General features: G+C 39.9%; 1 protein-coding gene across 7 annotated transcripts in view; it reads right to left on the reverse strand.

Moving 5' to 3' along the window:
- Nucleotides 1-16,423, reverse strand: part of IPP (intracisternal A particle-promoted polypeptide) — a 71,679-nt gene extending 55,256 nt beyond the window's left edge. For 6 of the 7 annotated variants that reach the window (XM_081818331.1, XM_081818335.1, XM_006729015.3 and 3 more), the window contains exons 1-3: nucleotides 16,286-16,423; nucleotides 13,152-13,490; nucleotides 8,415-8,846 (exon numbers count right to left, since the gene is read on the reverse strand). In XM_081818331.1, coding sequence (XP_081674457.1) covers nucleotides 8,415-8,846; nucleotides 13,152-13,443 — 724 coding nt within the window. In that variant the 5' untranslated portion in view covers nucleotides 13,444-13,490; nucleotides 16,286-16,423. The remainder of the gene's footprint in view (nucleotides 1-8,414; nucleotides 8,847-13,151; nucleotides 13,491-16,285) is intronic. The other variant, XM_081818336.1, reaches the window with a different exon arrangement.
- Nucleotides 16,424-19,564: the final 3,141 nt, after the last annotated feature.

The raw sequence follows: 19,564 nt of genomic DNA on the forward strand, positions 1-19,564 counted from the left end.
CAGGGCGCCTGGGTGGCTCAGTTGGTTAAGCGACTGCCTTCGGCTCAGGTCATGATCCTGGAGTCCCGGGATCGAGTCCCGCATCGGGCTCCCTGCTCGGCAGGGAGTCTGCTTCTCCCTCTGACCCTCCTCCCTCTCATGCTCTCTGTATCTCATTCTCTCTGTCTCAAATAAATAAATAAAATCTTTAAAAAAAAAATTAAAAAAAATAAAAATAAAAAAGGATAGTCAATGCAAGAAACAAAAGATTCCAGTGGGATGAGGTCCATCTCCTAAAACTTTGAGCATGATTGGGTATACTGTTCCTGCCCAAAGATGCTTAGCTGAGGTGAAATGGGGATGAAAGTCAACCTATGTCCACTTGGCAAGCTATAAGACCTGGCCTCTTTTTTTTTTTTTTTTTTTTTAAGATTTTATATTTATTTGACAGAGAGAGACACAGAGGGAACACAAGCAGGGGGAGTGGGAGAGGGAGAAGCAGGCTCCCCACTGAGCAGGGAGCCCGATGCGGGGCTTGATCCCAGGACCCTGGGATCATGACCTGAGCCGAAGGCAGACACTTAATGACTGAGCCACCCAGGCGCCCCAAGACCTTGCCTCTTGAATGGGATTATTTTCTAATTTACACAAAGACACCATATATGCTAGCAAGGGACTGTCTCCAAGCTCTGTCCCTATATCCCAGAAGCAATATTGAGGAAACAAGGTCAATTAAACAAATATTGAGAATTCTCACTAATGACTAATAATTTGGAAAGGCAGAATGAGCAGGTAAGAGGTAGAACTGAGAAGTCAAACAAAAAACCATTTCAAGAAATCCTTTAAAGAACCATCAGTAAAGACAGAATCACCATGGCTTGCCATCTAACAGAGCACAGTACTAGCCAAAGTCCACACTAGTGAGACACATTCTTAGCTGGGTTAAGTAAGCCCTGACACAAGATCAGTAACAGGATCTCAGAGAAAGCTCAGAGCCCAGGTCCCTAAGCAAATATCTAAGCCTTAGCAGATCTCTGTTCTTCCACCACCTTCATACCTCAGGCTAGAAAGAAGTGGCGAGAACACAACACAGTCCTCAAATTTTAGCTGGAAGTTACATTAAGGTAGAAAGGGTGTCAAGGAGAATTAGCTTTGCATCATCAGAGTAATCTGGTTTGAAGAGAGTTGCCCATTTTATACATGAGCATTATATCAAGAAGTAACAATACAACTATTAAAATATATCCCAGGAAAAAGAAGAGAAAGAGACTGCAGAATTCATTCTGGAAGAAAACATTAGCCACAAACAGAAACAGACTTGCCATACATGCTTCACAGGATAAAATTACTTAAAAAGTTAGATCTGGGGCACCTGGCTGGCTCAGTTGGTAGAGCATGTGACTCTTGATCACAGGGTTATGAGTTCAAGCCCCACACTGGGCGTGGAGCCTATTTAAAATAAAAATTAAAAAAAAATATATAGATCCTATTAAAAAAAAAAGAGCTCAAAGGCAGAATGAGATGCCTTGCTAAGGAAACAAAGTGAGAACCTGAAATGATAGTATTACAGACTTAATAAATTAGAAACAAGAAACACAATAGATATGATGAAAAATCAAACCACCAATTTGGAGTAAAGACTTGAGAAAACAACTGTGAATACAGAACAAAAGAAAATATTTTAGGGGCGCCTGGGTGGCTCAGTCATTAAGCGTCTGCCTTTGGCTCAGGTCATGATCCCGGGGTCCTGAGATGGAGCCCCACGTCGGGCTCACTGCTCGGTGGGAAGCCTGCTTCTCCCTCTCCCACTCCCCCTGCTTGTGTTCCCTCTCTCGCTGTGTCTCTATCAAATAAATAAATAAAATCTTTTTAAAAAAAAAAGAAAATATTTTAATATTAGAAGATGATAAATATGAAGGACAAAGAAGTTCCAATAAAATGATGAAGACTGTTGCTCCTGGGTGGCTCAGTCAGTTAAGCATCTGACTCTTGATTTCGGCTCAGGTCGATATCAGGGTCATGGGATCAAGCCCTGCATCAAGCTCTGGGCTCATCGTGGAGTCTGCTTGTCCCTCTCCCTCTGCTCCTCCCCCTGCTCGTGTGTGCGCCCTCTCTCTATAAAGTAAATAAATAAAATCTTAAAAAAAAGGATGAAGACTACCAAATGAAACATTAGAAGTATTGAGAAATTTCATACAGGAAGATTTCCCCAAAATGAAGGAAAAACTGAACCTTTAAAAGGAAAGGGTATATAATTATACTCTAATGAAAAATGACTAACACAAATCAAGAATAAAAATAAATAGGGGCGCCTGGGTGGCTCAGTCAGTTAAGTGGCTGCCTTCGGCTCAGGTCATGATCCCAGGGTTCTGGGATCGAGCCCCACATCGGGCTCCCTGCTCTGCAGGAAGCCTGCTTCTCCCTCTCCCACTCTCTTTGCTTGTGTCTCTCTCTGTCAAATAAATAAATAAATAAATAAGTCTTTAAAAAAAAAAGGAATAAAAATAAATAAAATGCCATTATCATTTCCTAATTTGAGTGTCATATTTCAGAGAATATAGTTTTATAGTTGCTTCCTGAAATAATCGATCAGTTATCACTAATTAATAAAAACGATAACTAAGGTTTTGAAACAATGAGCCTATTCTCATAGCTCAAAAGCACATCTGGGAGGACCTGAGTGGCTCAATTAGTTAACCACCGACTCTTGGTTTCAACTCAGGTCATGATCTCAGGGTCATGAGATCGAGCCCCAAGTCAGGCTCTGTGCTCAGCTCAGAGTCTGCTTGGGATTCTTTTCCCTTTCCTTTTCCTCTCCCTCGCCCTCTGCTCCTCCCCCCTCCCCCCCCCATTCTCTCTCAAAATAAATAAAATCTTAAAAAAAAAAAAGTACATCTGGATGCTAGGGAGGTGGGTGGGGGGACAGGTTAAATAGGTGATGGGGATTAAGGAGTGCACTTGTTGTGATGAGCACTAGGTAATGTACAGAAGTGTGGAATCACTTTTTGTACACCTGAAATTAATATTACCCTGTATGTTAACTGGAATTTAAATAAAAACTTTTTTTAAAAGTATATCTGGGTGCTAATCTTCTATGAGTTGATGCTAATAAATCTTTTGAAAAAAAAGAATAACAAAATAATTCTTTTTTTTTTTTAAAGATTTTATTTATTTATTTGAGAGAGAGAATGAGATAGAGAGAGAGAGCATGAGGCGGGGGAGGGTCAGAGGGAGAAGCAGACTCCCTGCCGAGCAGGGAGCCCGATGCGGGACTCGATCCAGGGACTCCAGGATCATGACCTGAGCTGAAGGCAGTCGCTTAACCAACTGAGCCACCCAGGCGCCCCACAAAATAATTCTTTAGGCATCTAAGCAGAAAAGGCAAATCATTTAAAAAAAAAAAGGACCATGTCATAAACTTTGATTGGGGGCAGGGAGAAATACCATCATAACTTAAGAATATTATGCCCTGGGGGGCAGGGGAGGGGAGGTCTGGGTAGCTCAGTTGGTTAAGTGTCCCACTCTTGATTTTGGCTCAGGTCATGATTTCATAGGTCATGAGATCAAGCCCTGTATTGGGCTCCGCGCTCAGCAGGGAGTCTGCTTGAGATTCTCTCTCTCCTCTCCCTCTGCCCCTCCCCCCTACTTGAGCACATGCACGTGTGTTCGCTCTCTCTCAATAAATAAATAAATAAATAAATCTCAATTTAAAAAAAGATAATAAAATGCCCAGGGCACCTAGGTGGCTCAGTCAGTTAAGTAACCGACTCTTGATTTCACCTCAGGTCATGATTTCAGGCTCAGGAGATCAAGCTCCCAGTCAGGGGCATGAGATTCACCTTTTCTCTTTCTTGGGTCTTCTCTTTATATGCACAGGTGTCCAGCACCTAGCTGGCCAAAGTGAGGGTTGATGGTTTTCACCAAGCAGCTGTATATCTCTGTTAGAAGCGTCAGAGAGATTCCATTTGTGATGATTTAAAGCTGAGACTTCTAGGACACTTCTGCTGAAATAGCACTTATAGGTAACGCCCACATTCATTTTTCTTAATGCCCATGGAAGGGTGGGGGCAGGAGGTGGGGCTGGAGGTGGGGGTTAAGGAGTATAGGGTTAAGCTGTAGAATGGGAGAAGTCTGGGTTCAAGTCCAGGCTTTACACTTACTAAATATGTGATAGGGACAAACTACCCAATCTGTCTGCTTCAGTTTCCTCATCTGTAAAATAGAAATGACTAATAGTAAAACCTACTTTCTATACTGTGAGAACTAGGGGGTGAGTGGGTGGCTCAGTCAGTTAAGCCTCGGACTCCTGATTTCAGCTTAGGTCATGATTTCATGGGTTGTGAGATAGAGCCCTGTGTTAGGCTCCTCCATCAGCAGGGAGTCTGTGATTCTCTCTCTCTCTTCCTCTGCTCCTCCTCCTGCTCACAGGCACACACACGTGCTCATTCTCTCTCTCTCAAGTAAATAAATAAAACCTTAAAAAAAAAAAAAGACTATTATGCCCATCCATGGGGTGCCTGGCTGGCTCATTCGATAGAGCATGCAACTCTTGATCTCAGGGTTGTAAGTCCCAGCCTCCTGTTGGGTGTAGAGATTACTTTTTTTTTTTTTTTAAGATTTTACTATTTATTTATTTGACAGAGAGAGAGAGCACGAGCAGGGGGAGCAGTAGAGGGAGAGGGAGAAGCAGGCTCCCCACTGAGCAGGGAACCCAATGCAGGGCTGGAGCCCAATGCAGGGCTCTATCCCAGGACCTGAGCCGAAGGCAGACACTTAACTGACTGAGCCACCCAAATTTTAAAAATCTTTAAAAAAAAAATTATGCCCATCCAAATTGCTGTTAACTTAAAAAAGCAACAGGCAGAAATTCTCAAATATGAAAAGAATTCAGGAAATAGAGTAATCACGAGCTTTTCTTGAAAAAAGTACTTGGTGGGCGCCTGGGTGGCTCAGTTGGTTAAGCGACTGCCTTCGGCTCAGGTCATGACCCTGCAGTCGGGCTCCCTGCTCAGCAGGGAGTCTTCTTCTCCCTCTGACCCTCCTCCCTCTCATGCTCTCTGTCTCTCATTCTCTCTCTCTCAAATAAATAAAATCTTAAAAAAAAAAGAAAGAAAGAAAAAAGTACCTGGTGATGAAATCCAGCCAACCAGAGGTGCCTGGGTGGCTCAGTCGTTAAGCGTCTGCCTTCAGCTCAGGTCATGATCCCAGGGTCCTGGGACTGAGCCCCGCATCGGGCTCCCTGCTCTGCAGGAAGCCTGCTTCTCCCTCTCCCAATCCCCCTGCTTGTGTTCCCTCTCTAGCTGTATCTCTCTCTGTCAAATAAATAAATAAAAATATTTAAAAAAAAAAAAGAAAGAAAGAAATCCAGCCAACCAAAAGACAAATCAAAAAAGAAAATTTGGGAATAAAAAGACTGAAAAAGGGGATGCCTAGGTGGCTCAGTCGTTAAGCGTCTGCCTTTGGCTTGGGTCATGATCCCAGGGTCCTGGATCGAGCCCCCCATGAGGCTCCCTGCTCCGCGGGAAGCCTGCTTCTCCCTCTCCCACTTGCCCTGCTTGTGTTCCTGCTCTCACGATCTCTGTCAAATAAATAAATAAAATCTTTAAAAAAAAAAAAGACTGAAAAACTGGTAGACAACATTAATTCATTTAAATACAGAACAAAAGCACAGAGCTAGGGAAATCATGATTGGAAAAAAAAATCTATATAAAGGTATAAACCTTGGGTGGTGGCATAGGAAGAAAAATAATAATGCTAATTACCTTATTTTTCTTAGTGGGTCTATACTGTTTAAAATTGAAACACAAAACAATGTATGTTAAAAATATTGGAATTAAAAATTTAAAAATAATAAATAAAAATAAAATTGAAACACAAATGAAACTTTTATTTCATCTTTTAATGATTTTCATCTTTTGTCCTTAACTCGATAAGAACTTTTTAGAATGAGTGTTTCTTGAGATAAACGTTCATTGAAATTAGTTATTACTTCAATTTCTTAACTTTTAATGAGATTTAAGTATGCTTTTTGTATTATAAATAGTATGTACTGAATGATTCTTACATTATTTTCTGTTTATTCATCCAACCATACATCCACCCATCATCCATCATCCTATACAGAGATATCTAGAATGATGTTTACTAAATGTTAATTATAACTGGTTATTTCTGGGTGGTGGACTTTGGGGGAATTTGTTGTTTTATTATACTTTATTACCTAAACATTTATAAGAGGATGTACCATTTTTAAAAAGTAGTCATTCTCTAAAATGGCAAGAAATAGATGTGTTATCATATAGCTAGTAGTATTAAATTTCCTGAATTATTCCAGTGGTAAATACAAAAAAATATACTGGGGGGAAGTCTACATATTTCATATAACATAATTTAACCATTTCCATTAAGTCTTTTGCTCTCTCTCTAAATTTTGTGGTAGTCTCATTATTTTTCTACATAAACTGCCCACCTTTTCTCTAATATGATCAAAAAGAAAGTTTCAAAGTTGAAATATATTAAAATCTTTTAAAAAGAATCCTCCATTTACTTCTTCCTGACTCCTTGCAGTTTTACTCCAGTGAAATACCTTTAGCTGACAATTATTGGGCATGCTAATAAGCAGTACAAGGTTTGAATATTATAACACTAAAAACCTGTAGGAAAACATGCCCCAATTCTAGGTAACTTTCTCTTGCTCTTAGCAAAGGAACTTTCCTGCAGCACTCTGTATCTACAGAACTTGGGAAAAGACAACTCAACCATGAAAGCTTTTGTCCCACTCCTAAATTCTCATATGATTCAAGCAAAAATGTGTCTGGATAATTTCTCTCTTCTTGTTTTAGCATTTAAATACAATCGGTCTTCATTATTTGTGGATTCCTTTACTTATGAAAACATCTACTCATTAAAATGCACTTGTAACCCAAATTAACACTCATGGTGCTTTCCTAGTCATTCACAGGCATGCTGCAGAGTGGAAAAAAATCTGAATCACCTGAATGCATGTTTCCAGGTGGGAACTGAACAAGGTGACGCTCTGCCTTGTGTTTCAGCTCTCATATTATAAACAAGTGTCCTTTTCATTGTCTATTTAGTGCCATGTTTTTCACATTTTTGGGCTTTTTGTTGGTGATTTCATTGTTAAAAATGACTCCAAGCATACTGTTGAAGTGCTGTCTAGTGTTCCTGATTGTAAGAAGCCTGTAATGTGCCTTATGGAATAAATACATGTATTAGGTTTCATTTAGGCATGGGTTATAAGGCTGTTGGCCATGAGTTCAAAATTAATAAATCAAGTATATATATTAAATAAGATGTTTTTGATAGAAACACACATAAAACAAGGTTATGTATTGATCAGGTGGCAAAAATACTGTGACCTAGGTAAGAACTTAACCAGTATTTCCCCTAGGATCAATGTCTCAGTATTTGCCAATTCAGTGTTTGTGGCAACTTTATAGAACAGAACTATTGTGAATAATAAGAATTGACTGAGTAATGTATATGCATTAATAAAAAGACATCACTCAGAAAAACCTATCAAATTCTGTTAATATTGTTAAGAGTAGAAAAAAACCCTAAAAATCCACATTAAATATAATTCTTTCACAGAATTACACCTTTAATGCTAATAGTGTATTTAATTGATAAGATCATTTGTAACTCAGTCACATCCTAAAGTTTCAGTGCATGACAAGAGTAAGAGCTTCAAATCTTGAAACCAGGTCTAAGGTAGTTTATAAAAATAAATTTAAACATGGGGCGCCTGGCTGGCTCAGTCAGTGGGGCATGCGACTCTTGAACTTGGGGTTGTGGGTTCAAGCCCCACATTGGGTGTAGAGTGCTTAAAAATAAAATATTAATATATCAATTAATAATTAATATATTTATATATGTATGTATCATTTTTCTAATATAAAAATTAATACTATTTTATACTACAATGAAAAGTATTTTCAGTTTAGTACCTAAAGATGATTCAAAGGCTATTTAGAAGCTATGATATTATATTAATAAAAAGTTAATTTTATAATGAGAAGACTTACAGGATTTATTGAGTTTGGGTTTTGTTTTTAGCATATGCATTTTCCTCAAGTGTCAGGTTTTGCTCAATTTTTTAGGGGAGCAAGAGGAAATCTTCCACTGAAATAATCAGTACTACCAAAAAACAGCAGTGGTATTTTAGCTCTGTCAGTAATTTTATCTATAACTCTAATCTCCCTTAGTATTTAATCTCAAGAAAGGTATGTAAGAATTTGATCAAAATAATGGGTAGAAATACTGAAATACTATCTGCAAAACACAAAAGTTGTATCTTGCATATATTAATCATTCAATAAATGTCTGCTATTGAACTGAAAAATGAAAACATTATCACATTTCAAACAGAGAATAAGCCACTGGATATTCACTCATTTGATATGCAAAAAAATTACCTTCTATATACTTTAAAAGCCTCTGAGGAGGTAATAAAGGGAATCGAATTGGTTCTAGCACTTCTACCACATGCTTTCTTCTTTTTCCCAGGTCCTTCAGAATCCATTGCATTGCAGCTAAGAAGACCTGATATTCATCCTCAATACTGAGCTCTTCGCTTCGCAAAATTTTGATTAGTTGATCTTTTGTAAGCGCCAGGAACTCCTCCCCACTGTGAACCTCCAAGAAATGGACATGAATGTAGTTTTCTGTGAATTCCAAAAGATCATGGCAGGCAATTTGCTCAGAGAACTGAAAGAGCCCAATGCAGTTCAATGGATCAATTTGTCCTTTCAGAAATTCACAGCATAGGTTAACAACTTCAGTCAACTGTAGCATGTCTGCTGCAACAATCAGCTCCTGGACATTATTCACACCTATGTTCACTATACCTAGGGAATTAGGGAGACAAAATAACCAACAAAATAAAAACAAACATTTGACTTATATTAAGAAAGCATTATATTTAAATCTACTGATAGCTTAGTATTTGCTGAGTAGATAGATGCTAAGTAAAAAGGCAACAAAGGATTTGTATAAAGAGTGCAAAACTTAAATGATGATACTTAACATTTATGGAACACTTACAATGGACAGAAACATTAATTGTTTTATCCATTCACTTAACTGTCACTACAACCCCATAGAGTATGTGTTATTATTTTTTCTTTTTCTACCAATTTAACAGAAATAGAAAGTTTATTTATTTTATTATATATTAAAAAAATGTTTTTTAAGTAGGCTCCACACCCAGCATGGAGCTCAATGTAGGGCTTGAACTCAGGACCCTGAGATCAAGACCTGAGCTGAAATCAAGAGACAGATGCTTAACCAACTGAGCCACCCAAGTGCCCTGAAGAATCAGAAAGTTTAAATAACTTATCTTCAAGTCACATGGTCAAGTGACTGAGGGTAGGGATTGACATCAAAGTCCATGCTTTCAACATTTTAACATAAGGCTATATGCATCTAACATTTACTGAGGCACTGGGGTAAGACAGGGTCCCCATCTTCAATTATGATAAAGTACCACACAAACATTAATTTTTAATACTAGGTATAAGCAAGTGTCTATAACATATGAGAAGTTATTAAATACTTAACATTTAAGTAACTATGTACACCACTTTCTTTCTAGATGACTTCACTTCCATATATTTACATATATGACTTTGGGAGAACACCAACTAGTCAAATATATTTAGAAGGGAAGAAAAACAATGTAATTCTCCTACCTGATAAGGACAAACTCTCCATTCAATCTTATACTTCCCTTTATCCCTTTTATGATATTCACCCCGCTAAACTATTTGTCTAAAATTTGTATTCCCAATAAGATTTATAAAGTCTGTTGGGGGAAGCCTTCCCCTTCTGTATTCTCAATGCCTAGCGCCCACTAGGCACTCAAAAAATTTGTTTTAAATAAATTAATGGCCAAAGTGATTATCGTGAGAGGAAGAATATCGCTTGCTGAGTGCAAACACGGGTTCCCGAAAGTAAGAAATGGAATCCACCATGGCAGTAAATGGTACGCTGCAGAGAAAACTGAGATAAGACTTAGTTGAATGGAAAAAAAAAAGACTTAATTGAATGAAATGAGAATTCACAACAAATTTGGACAAGATCATGGGTTGTAATCTATGAAGGCTGAATGCTGCTACTGGATAAAGCCAAGAGTTACTTGAGAGCAATAAAAAGAATGTCCTATAACTACATAAGGCTTTATAGATTACAAAAAGCACTTTTACACTTATGAAAATTTATCTCATTTAATTTTCACATGAATTATGAAATGTTATCCCCACTTTACAACTAAGGAATATGAGGCTCTCACAAGTTCATTTCAAATTTTTAAGTACCTAAACTGCACTACTTATAAAGCTCTGAGAAGGCAGAGGCCCTGTCTATCTTGTTTACTGCTATATCCCTAGTGCTTAGCTCACAAAAAGTATTCATTTTTTTTTTTTTTTAAAGATTTTATTTATTTATTTGAGAGAGAGAATGAGAGTGGGGAGGGTCAGAGGGAGAAGCAGACTCCTTGCTCAGCAGGGAGCCCGATGCGGGAATCGATCCCAGGACTCCAGGATCATCACCTGAGCTGAAGGCAGTCGCTTAACCAACTGAGCCACCCAGGCGCCCCTCACAAAAAGTATTCATATGGGATACCTTGCTGGCTCAGTCAGTACAGATGTGACTCTTGACCTGGGGGTTCTGAGTTCAAGCCCCATATGAGGCGTAGAGCTTATTTTAAAAAAATAAGGGGCACCTGGGTGGCTCAGTTGGTTGAGCGTCTGCCTTCGGCTCTGGTCATGATCCCAGAGTCCTGGGATCGAGCCGCAAGTCGGGCTCCCTGCTCAGCGGGGAGTCTGCTTCTCCCTCTCCTTCTGTCCTGCTTGTGCTCTCTCTCTCTCAAATAAATAAATAAAATCTTCAAAAAAAAAAAAAAAAGAACCTTGATTTCGTTGTGGGTAGTAATTGTGCCCTGCTAAAAATTATATTTCTTAGCCTCATTTACAGATAGGGATGAACTTTTTACTGTTTGGTCCATGGGATATAGACAGCAGTTACTGGGTACGGCTACCAGAAAAGCCTAAAAAGAGCACAGTCTCAGCTAGCAGGCCCTTTTGCCTTTTTCCCTTCCTCCTTCCACTGTCTGGAATTCAGCAATCATGAGATTAGACGCTACAAGCTATAGATGGTAGAGCAAAATGTTGGGAGAATATTAGGACACTAAGGACATCATGAAGCCACCATACCATCCCTGGAATGCCTACTATGAATTCACTTCTGTGGAAAAAGAAACTATCTTGTTAAGCCACTTGATATCTTTTACCCGTAGCCAAATTCTCTTCTTAATTGTTATACCAATTATAGCTTTAAATGTCAGTATTCTAGAATGTTATTTCTCCCAGATATGTTCACTAGCTTTTATTTCTCTGGGTTTTACCACTTTTTATTTATTTGATGGAAGTGCTAATCACCAATATAGTGATAGTACCAGGAATATCTTTCACTAAGTATCTCTTGCTGCTACCCTTAGACAAGAGGCAGAATAAACACCTTGTAGCATTTCTTCTGTTTTTGCATAGTTCAACACTAATTCCTTTGGATTAATCTGTGTTAATTTACACTTTGCAAATAAGAGAAGCAGGACATTTATGAAGCTGTTTTCAGCTCACACAAGTCATTTAGAAAAGGTTAAAAAAAAATCCCTCAATGCTAATTTGTACATTAGCCAATAGATAGGGCTGCATTGCTTTCGGTAAATAAAACATAGTCATTTTTACAATCTCCAAATTAAGAGTTATTTTCTGATATTTTCCAAAACATAATAAGAAACAACACAAAGAAATCTCCTTTTGTCATTTTTGAGGTTTAAATACCATGCACTAAATAAATAATACTTTATCAGGTCACATAATTATCTCCCACCAGGGGCGCCTGGGTGGCTCAGTCGTTAAGCGCCTGCCTTCGACGCAGGTCCTGATCCCGGGGTCCTGGGATCCAGCCCCGCATTGGGCTCCCTGCTTGGTGGGAGGCCTGTTTCTCCCTCTCCCACGCCCCCTGCTTGTGTTTCTGCTCTATCTCTCTCTGTCAAATAAATAAATAAAATCTTTAAAAAAAAAATTATCTCCCACTAAGTAGTCCTTTAAGGAGAGTATGATGACCATAGTCTTTGTTTTCAAACATTTTTTCTGATTATATTGTATTTGCTCATAGAAAAAAACTTCAAGGCAGAAAAGTATAAAAATGAAAATCACGCATTTTCTCACAGACACTGTACTAACACTTTAGTGTCTTTCAAATCTTATTTCTACGTATATTTGTTACATATCATATAAAACTTATACTTCATAGTTTTTTGTGTGTGTTTTCTAATGTTATCAAAACTTTTTAAAAACATTTTTTTTTAAGATTTTTTATTTATTTATTTGACAGAGAGATAGAAAGAAGCACAGGTAGGCAGAGAGGCAGGCAAAGGGAGAGGGAGAAGTAGGCTCCCCGCTGAGCAGGGAGCCCGATGCGGGACTGGATCCCAAGACCCTGGGATCATGACCTGAGCTGAAGGCAGCCGCTTAACTGACTGAGCCACCCAGGCGCCCTTTAAAAACATTTTAAAAATAAAAGTTTTAATTAAAATACATGCTGATTATAAATATTTTGAGGGGAAAAAGAAAAAGAGGGAAAAATAAAGATCTTCCATATTCCACCATCCAGAGATAAACATTTATCAACATCTGGTCTTTTTCCTGTGCACAAATAAAATGATTTTTTTTCTTTACAAAACTGAGTACTTATATCCAAAATTTTTTCCATTTAATATATTATAAACAATCTTCCATAGTATATATTTAAATAATTTGAGAGATCTAAAAATATATTCCATGATGCATACATGTGCCATAATTTATTTAACCATATAACCTACTGAGGGGTAGTTAGATTGTATTCAATTATGTACTGTTATAAATAATGTTACAATAAACATCCTGGTACATAAGTATTTGCCTGCATCACTAATTAATTCCTTATGATTCCTAGAAAAGGAATACTGGGTCAAAAGATATGAACTTTTCAGTCATAATAACATATTGTCAAATTACTTTCCATAGAAGTTGTATCAATTTATATTCCCATTGCAATGCATGAGTGATTACATCATTCGTCACTCAAAGCGATAGGCTCACTTAACATACCTGTATAAATGAAATCTAGAAGTATTTGAAAGATTCCAGCTTCAATTCCTAGAATCTGTACAACATCTTTTGAGGACTCTTTCATTCCTCCAGTGAACAAAGCTGCAAAGTAAGGACTACTGGCAGCCAAAACCAGCCGATGAACTTTAAAAGTTTCCTTCCCGACTTGCAGCTGTACATCACAGAAATGCTCTCCATTCCTCATTTTATTGATCTGGGCCAAGATGAGTTGGGCATGTTTATCTGATGAAAATGGACTATCACCAGCCTTGGGACTGTCCTCATTAGCCATGATGACAGATTAATTAAAAGGACTACTGCCCATAATCTGGTCCTACCCTGAAAAACAAAATAGAAGGAGACCAGAAAACATATTTTTGTGTTTAACACGTCTTCTATTCACACACATATCAAACATTCCCTATTCTCAAGAAGCTTACAATCTACTTAGGGACATAAAACACACACAAAACAAATAAGGACTAAACCTGTGTGGTACTATTCCTAATAGGGTTTCAGGGAAGGGAATAAGTAATGGGGCCTAAAATAATTGGAGGATGCTTCACGGTAGAAATGCGACCAGGGTCGCAACTGGATGTTGCAAGATAAAGATTAACATATGAGGAGAGGGCATAAACCCTTCTAGGTGAAATAAAGAAAATAAGAAAAGGCACAAAGGCAGAAGTTTATTGTTGTTTTTTTTAAAGATTTTATTTATTTATTTGAGAAAGAGAGAGCACATGAGGGGGGGAGGGTAAAAGGGAGAAGCAGACTCCCCGCTGAGCAGGGAGCCCGATGCGGGACTCGATCCTGGGACTCCAGGATCATGACCTGAGCCGAAGGCATTCGCTTAACCAACTGAACCACCCAGGCACCCAGAAGTTTTTGTATACTGTAGTAAGGAAGCACACACTCTAGGGAGAATGAATTTTCAAAAACCAACTGTGATCAGGCCAACTGTCTGCTTACAATCCTTCAATTTGCACACTTCTCTTGGCACACAAAGCCCTTCAAATCTCACCTCTGTCTACCTGTCCAGTCCTATCTCCCATACTCTTCTTTGAACTTAATACTCCAACAAAACCTTAACAATTTGCAGTTCTCTAAAAGTGTCTCTTTCAAGACATCCTTCCCCACCTTTTCCTTTTGGGTCTTTGTTGTAATTTAAGACTCTGTTCAAACATAATTTCCTACAGAACCTTCCCTGTTCCTCTCTCCTCTGGATTTGGTGCTCATCCTAAACTTGCCTATTTTACAGTGTTTATCACACTCTACCTTGTCAGACACTCTACCACCCTACTTCCTACAGACACATATATTCTCTGAAAGCTTCCTGAAAGACAGTCTCTTAAGGGCAAGGACTATCTTTCGCAGTAGTAGTGAAAGTACCAGTACCTAACATATATTAAGTTTTCAAATATCTGTGAAATGAACGAGTACAATGAGAAATAACAATACCTTAGGTTTTGTCTAACTATGATAGCTTTTCCACATATTCTGCCAAATGTAATCCTCACAATAATTAAGAGGCTGGAAGAAAAGGTATTGTTATTTGAAATGAGAGAAAAGGAAACTGAAGCTCAAAGTCTCCCAAGGACACAGTGTTAGTATAACGACAGTCTCAGTATTTGAATCCAAGTCTTATTACTCTAAATCCTGGGCTTTCCCCACCATATCACATGCATAGGATTTATTAGGCCAGGTTATAGAGAAAAGGCTTTGAAACCCAAGCACAGAAATTTAGCCACTATAGACGCAAGAGTAAACATGACAACAGTCATGTTTCAGAACTGTTACATGAACCTTCCAGGGAACGAGCTGAGGTAGCAAAGTCCTTGAAAACAGCCTTACAGCTCCAACAATGAGAATCTAAGGGATAAATCCAACTTACTTTTTAAATAAAGAAACCATGAGATCCAGTAATATAATACATTTGGAGATGAAGCACAAGGGAAATCCAAGATGACTACGGTTTTGTAATCTAGGCATCAAAGGGAAGTAGTAATAAGACTGACAGAAAGGTGTGGGCTGATGTTAGAAAAAAGCGGTTAAGTTTACAGCATTCAGTCAAACTTATCAAAGTAAAACTAAGCTGATTATCATGATTATCTAGGAATTGAGAAATCTGATTGAGAAGTTCCAAAGCAGCGGCTAAAACTTCCAATGAGCATTTACAGAATGTCAACATATTACATTTAATCGGCATATAAAAGCAAACAGTGCGTTTGTCTCTACATTGAAATTTGACCTGCAGAATATTATTAAACATGACATGGCTGTTAGGCTTTTTTTCTGTTTTAGATTTCTTCCTGTCAGCAAATTTTGAACCCTAGGGGCTTGATTACAAGGTACCTCCTCTGCCCCCAACTTCGAGGCATCAAGCACAGCCACTGAGCTAAAATGCTGCCTCCTGCTACTAAATAGTTGACTGAATATCCACCCACTGGGGTAGCAGACAGCAGAAATCCTAACGTGTTACCATGCTTCTTAGTAATTGCTGATACTATCCCACTGCCAGTGAAGAGCTTCATTCCAAAAGGCGGCACATGTGTGGCCATATTTCCAAAAGGAAAGAGCATAACTCCGGGACACTGCATACGGATGCGAGGAAGAGACCCAAGCTTGAAAGGAAGATTATTAGGAAACGGTGGAGATGCCCAGAAGTGAAGACCTATGTTTGGTGGCCTTGACTTTACTGCCGAGAGCATCGGGAAGCTGCTTCAGCAAAGGGTGGCAGAAAAAGCAAGCGTCAAAAAACCGAGGCTCTTTGTGCTTGAGTGGGGGATCTGGAGAGTTACCCCTAAGCTGCTGCGACACTACAAGAGGATAAACATTCGGCGCTACCTAAATGGCGGAGAAGGCATCTCACACTTGTCTGGGGCTAGCTGACAGGTTGGGGGCTCGGCCTTCGCATTCCCCGGTGGGGGCGGGGAAAGGAGAGGCAGGAGCGGACCCGACGAGGCCAAGCGAAAGGTGAGGGCGAAAACACTTTGACTATCAGAGGCACGCCTGAGCGGCCCGAGGAACCGTTTCCAGAGGCTCCTCTCCTCTCCTCAGGGGTCCCAAGAGCCGTAAGAGCGAAGAGGTCATTCCCAACCCCGTCATAGTCGCACCCGGACGCAGGCCCTTCTTACCCGCCGCTTCCCCTTCCCGCCGGCGCCCGCTCAGGCCCTGCGCGCGCAGTCACGACCAGCGCCGGCGCCGAGGGGGCGGGGGAAACCCCGCTGGGCGGACGAGGCGGAGGTGACGGCACAGCGATCGGCGGAGGCCTGCTGAGGAGCGCCTCTCGCGCGCCGCCGGCCCCCGTCAGGTCTGCGCGTGCGCAGTGTTTTTCCGCTCGCGGGTAGCGGCGGCTCCCTCAGCCTAGCGGCTGTGGCCCGGGGCTGGTGTTGGATTTCCCGCCGGCCAACTGCACAGCGGCACGTCCAAGCTCTTGCCTGTTGGGGCTGGCCGGTTCGACCGTTCCACTGCACCTACGTTCTCTCCATTCCTGTGGCGTCCCAGAATAGCCAGCGAACCTCAGTGTTAAAGAAAGACAGAGACAAACACCAGCGCTGCGCTTCTCTTTTTTTTTTAAACTTGAGATGTAATTGAGATGTAATTGACGTATAACTTTAGCTTCATGGGTAACAACATGATTTTTATTTATTTGACAGAGAGAGACACAGCGAGAGAGGGAACACAGGCAGGGAGAGTGGGAGGGGGAGAAGCAGGCTTCCCGCGGAGCAGGGAGCCCGATGCGGGGCTTGATGCCGGGCTCGATCCCAGGACCCTGGGATCATGACCTGAGCGGAAGGCAGACGCTTAACGACTGAGCCACCCAGGCTCCCCTCAAATCGTTTTCTAAGTTTGCCTAAGCCTGGCATTTGGATGGATGCCTGCTTTTGAGGGAAGGGAGAACTCCAAATGTCTAGTTCTTTCCACTGTTGAACCTCAAAACCTCATAATATGTCACATCCGTGGCTTTCAAATATTTTGATCCCAGCCGACAGTGAACAAAAACATTCTACCTCAAACCCAATAATATCACATAGGTATATACAGATATATATATATGAAACAAAAATTTCACAGAACTATATACTTACTGCCAACAATTCACTAAATTTCTATTTCTTCTTTTCGATTCATTACCAAAAAGTGCTAACAGGGACCCCTTGTCAGAAAAATTATTGTCCAAGACTCGGAAATGAGCAAAAGCGATTACTTGGGTGCCCTTTTAGTGTAAGGCTAGGCATTGTCTAGCAGACTTTGGAAGGGTTTGAATCCATAAGGACCTATGACTTTCTATTGATGAAGCTATTTTGCAAGAAAATGGGTATTTCAAATAATTCTTGTCCACTCTGTAGAAAAGATTACACAAAAAAACATTAAGTTAGGGGCCCCTGCGTGGCTCAGTCGTTAAGCGTCTGCCTTCGGCTCAGGTCATGATCCCAGAGTCCTATGATGGAGCCCTGCATTGGGCTCCCTGCTCTGCCAGAAGCCTGCTTCTCCCTCTCCCACTCCCCCTGCTTGTGTTCCCTCACTCGCTGTGTCTCTCTCTGTCAAATAAATAAATAAAATCTTCAAAAAACAAACAAACAAACGAACATTAAGTTATATTAACCTATGGCATATTAAACCACTTTTCCCTCTCAGCAATTTCAACATTCCTGATTCTTAGCAAATTCATACAGCATTCCTGTACCATTTTACTGGCTCCCTCATTAATTAATATAAATAACATTTTTGGCATGTGTTAATTTTATATTTCTATGACAGTCCTAATTTTACCTTTTGGGAAATTATACTTCAGCACCACTAAAATTAATTTCCCAATTTACTATTGGTTTGCACCCAGCAATTTGAAAACCAGTGTATATATCTGAGAGCAGAACTGCTCAAACATATGGCATATACATCTTCAATTGCACTAGAAAATACCTCTTTTCGAAACTCTGACCGATTTACATTCCCGCCAGTAGTGAATGAGTTCCCCTCCTCCACATCCTTGCCAACACTTAATATCATTAGATGTTTAAATTTTGTATAACCTGGTGAGTGTAAAATGATGTTTCATTTTGTTATAATTTACATTACCTGATCATTTATGAGATTAGGCAGTAAAAAGATGTTTATAAGATGCTACAGACTGAATTGTGTCCCTCCTCCCCCAAATTCATGTTGAAGCCGTAACACCCAGTGTGATGGTGTTTGGAGATGGGGCCTTTGGGAGGTAATTAGGGTAAGATGAGGTCAGGGGAATGGGTCCCTTATGATGGGATTAGTGATTTTATAAAAAGAAATACCACAAAACTTGTTTCCTTCCTCTCTCCCTTTCTCTTTCTCCACCCCTCCCGTTCCCCTTGAACCCACTAACTCACTGTGCACACGAACACGAGGTCAAGTGAGCACACGGAGGTGGTAGCTGCCTGCAAATCAAGAGAGAAGCCTCAGAATGAAACCTACCTTGTTGGCACTTTGATCTTGGACTTCCAAGCCTCCAAAACTGTGACAAATAACTTTTTTGTTTAAGCAACCCAGTCTATGACATCTTGTTATGTTAGTCTAAGCGGACTAATACATAGCCAACTAAGTTTCTTTTCCCATAAAACGGCTGTTTATGTCTTTTGTCCATTTTTTCTATTGAAGTTTTTTTTTTTTTTTAAGATTTTATTTATTTATTTGAGAGAGAGAGAATGAGAGAGAACGAGTACATGAGAGGGGGGAGGGTCAGAGGGAGAAGCAGACTCCCTGCCGAGCAGGGAGCCCAATGCGGAACTCCATCCAGGGACTCCAGGATCATGACCTGAGCCGAAGGCAGTCGCTTAACCAACTGAGCCACCCAGGCGCCCCTATTGAAGTTTTTTAAAATTGATTTTTAGGAGGGTTTTTTTTATTATAGGCACACTCATTTTATTGCTCTTCACTTTACTGTGCTTCACAGGTACTGCGTTTTTTACAAATTGAAAGTCTGTGGCAACCCTCATCAAGCAATTCTCTTGACACCATTTTTCCAACATCATTTGTTCACTTTGTGTCTCTGTGTCACATTTTGGTAATTCTTGGAATATCTCAAACTTTTTCATTGTTATTATTATATTTGTTACGGAGATCTATTATCCGTGAGTATGACTCATTAAAAACTCAGATGATGGTTGGCATTTTTTACCAATAAAGTATTTTTTTAAATTTTATTTTATTATGTTAATCACCATACATTACATCATTAGTTTTTTTTTTTTTTTTTTTAAAGATTTTATTTATTTATTTGAGAGAGCGAGAATGAGAGAGAGTACATGAGAGGGGGGAGGGTCAGAGGGAGAAGCAGGCTCCTCGCCGAGCAGGGAGCCCGATGCGGGACTCGATCCCGGGACTCCAGGATCATGACCTGAGCCGAAGGCAGTCGCTTAACCGACTGAGCCACTCAGGCG

The sequence above is a fragment of the Leptonychotes weddellii genome, chromosome 4 (genome assembly GCF_054177405.1).
Source record: "Leptonychotes weddellii isolate Sample4059 chromosome 4, ASM5417740v2, whole genome shotgun sequence".
Taxonomy (NCBI): Eukaryota; Metazoa; Chordata; class Mammalia; order Carnivora; family Phocidae; genus Leptonychotes; species Leptonychotes weddellii.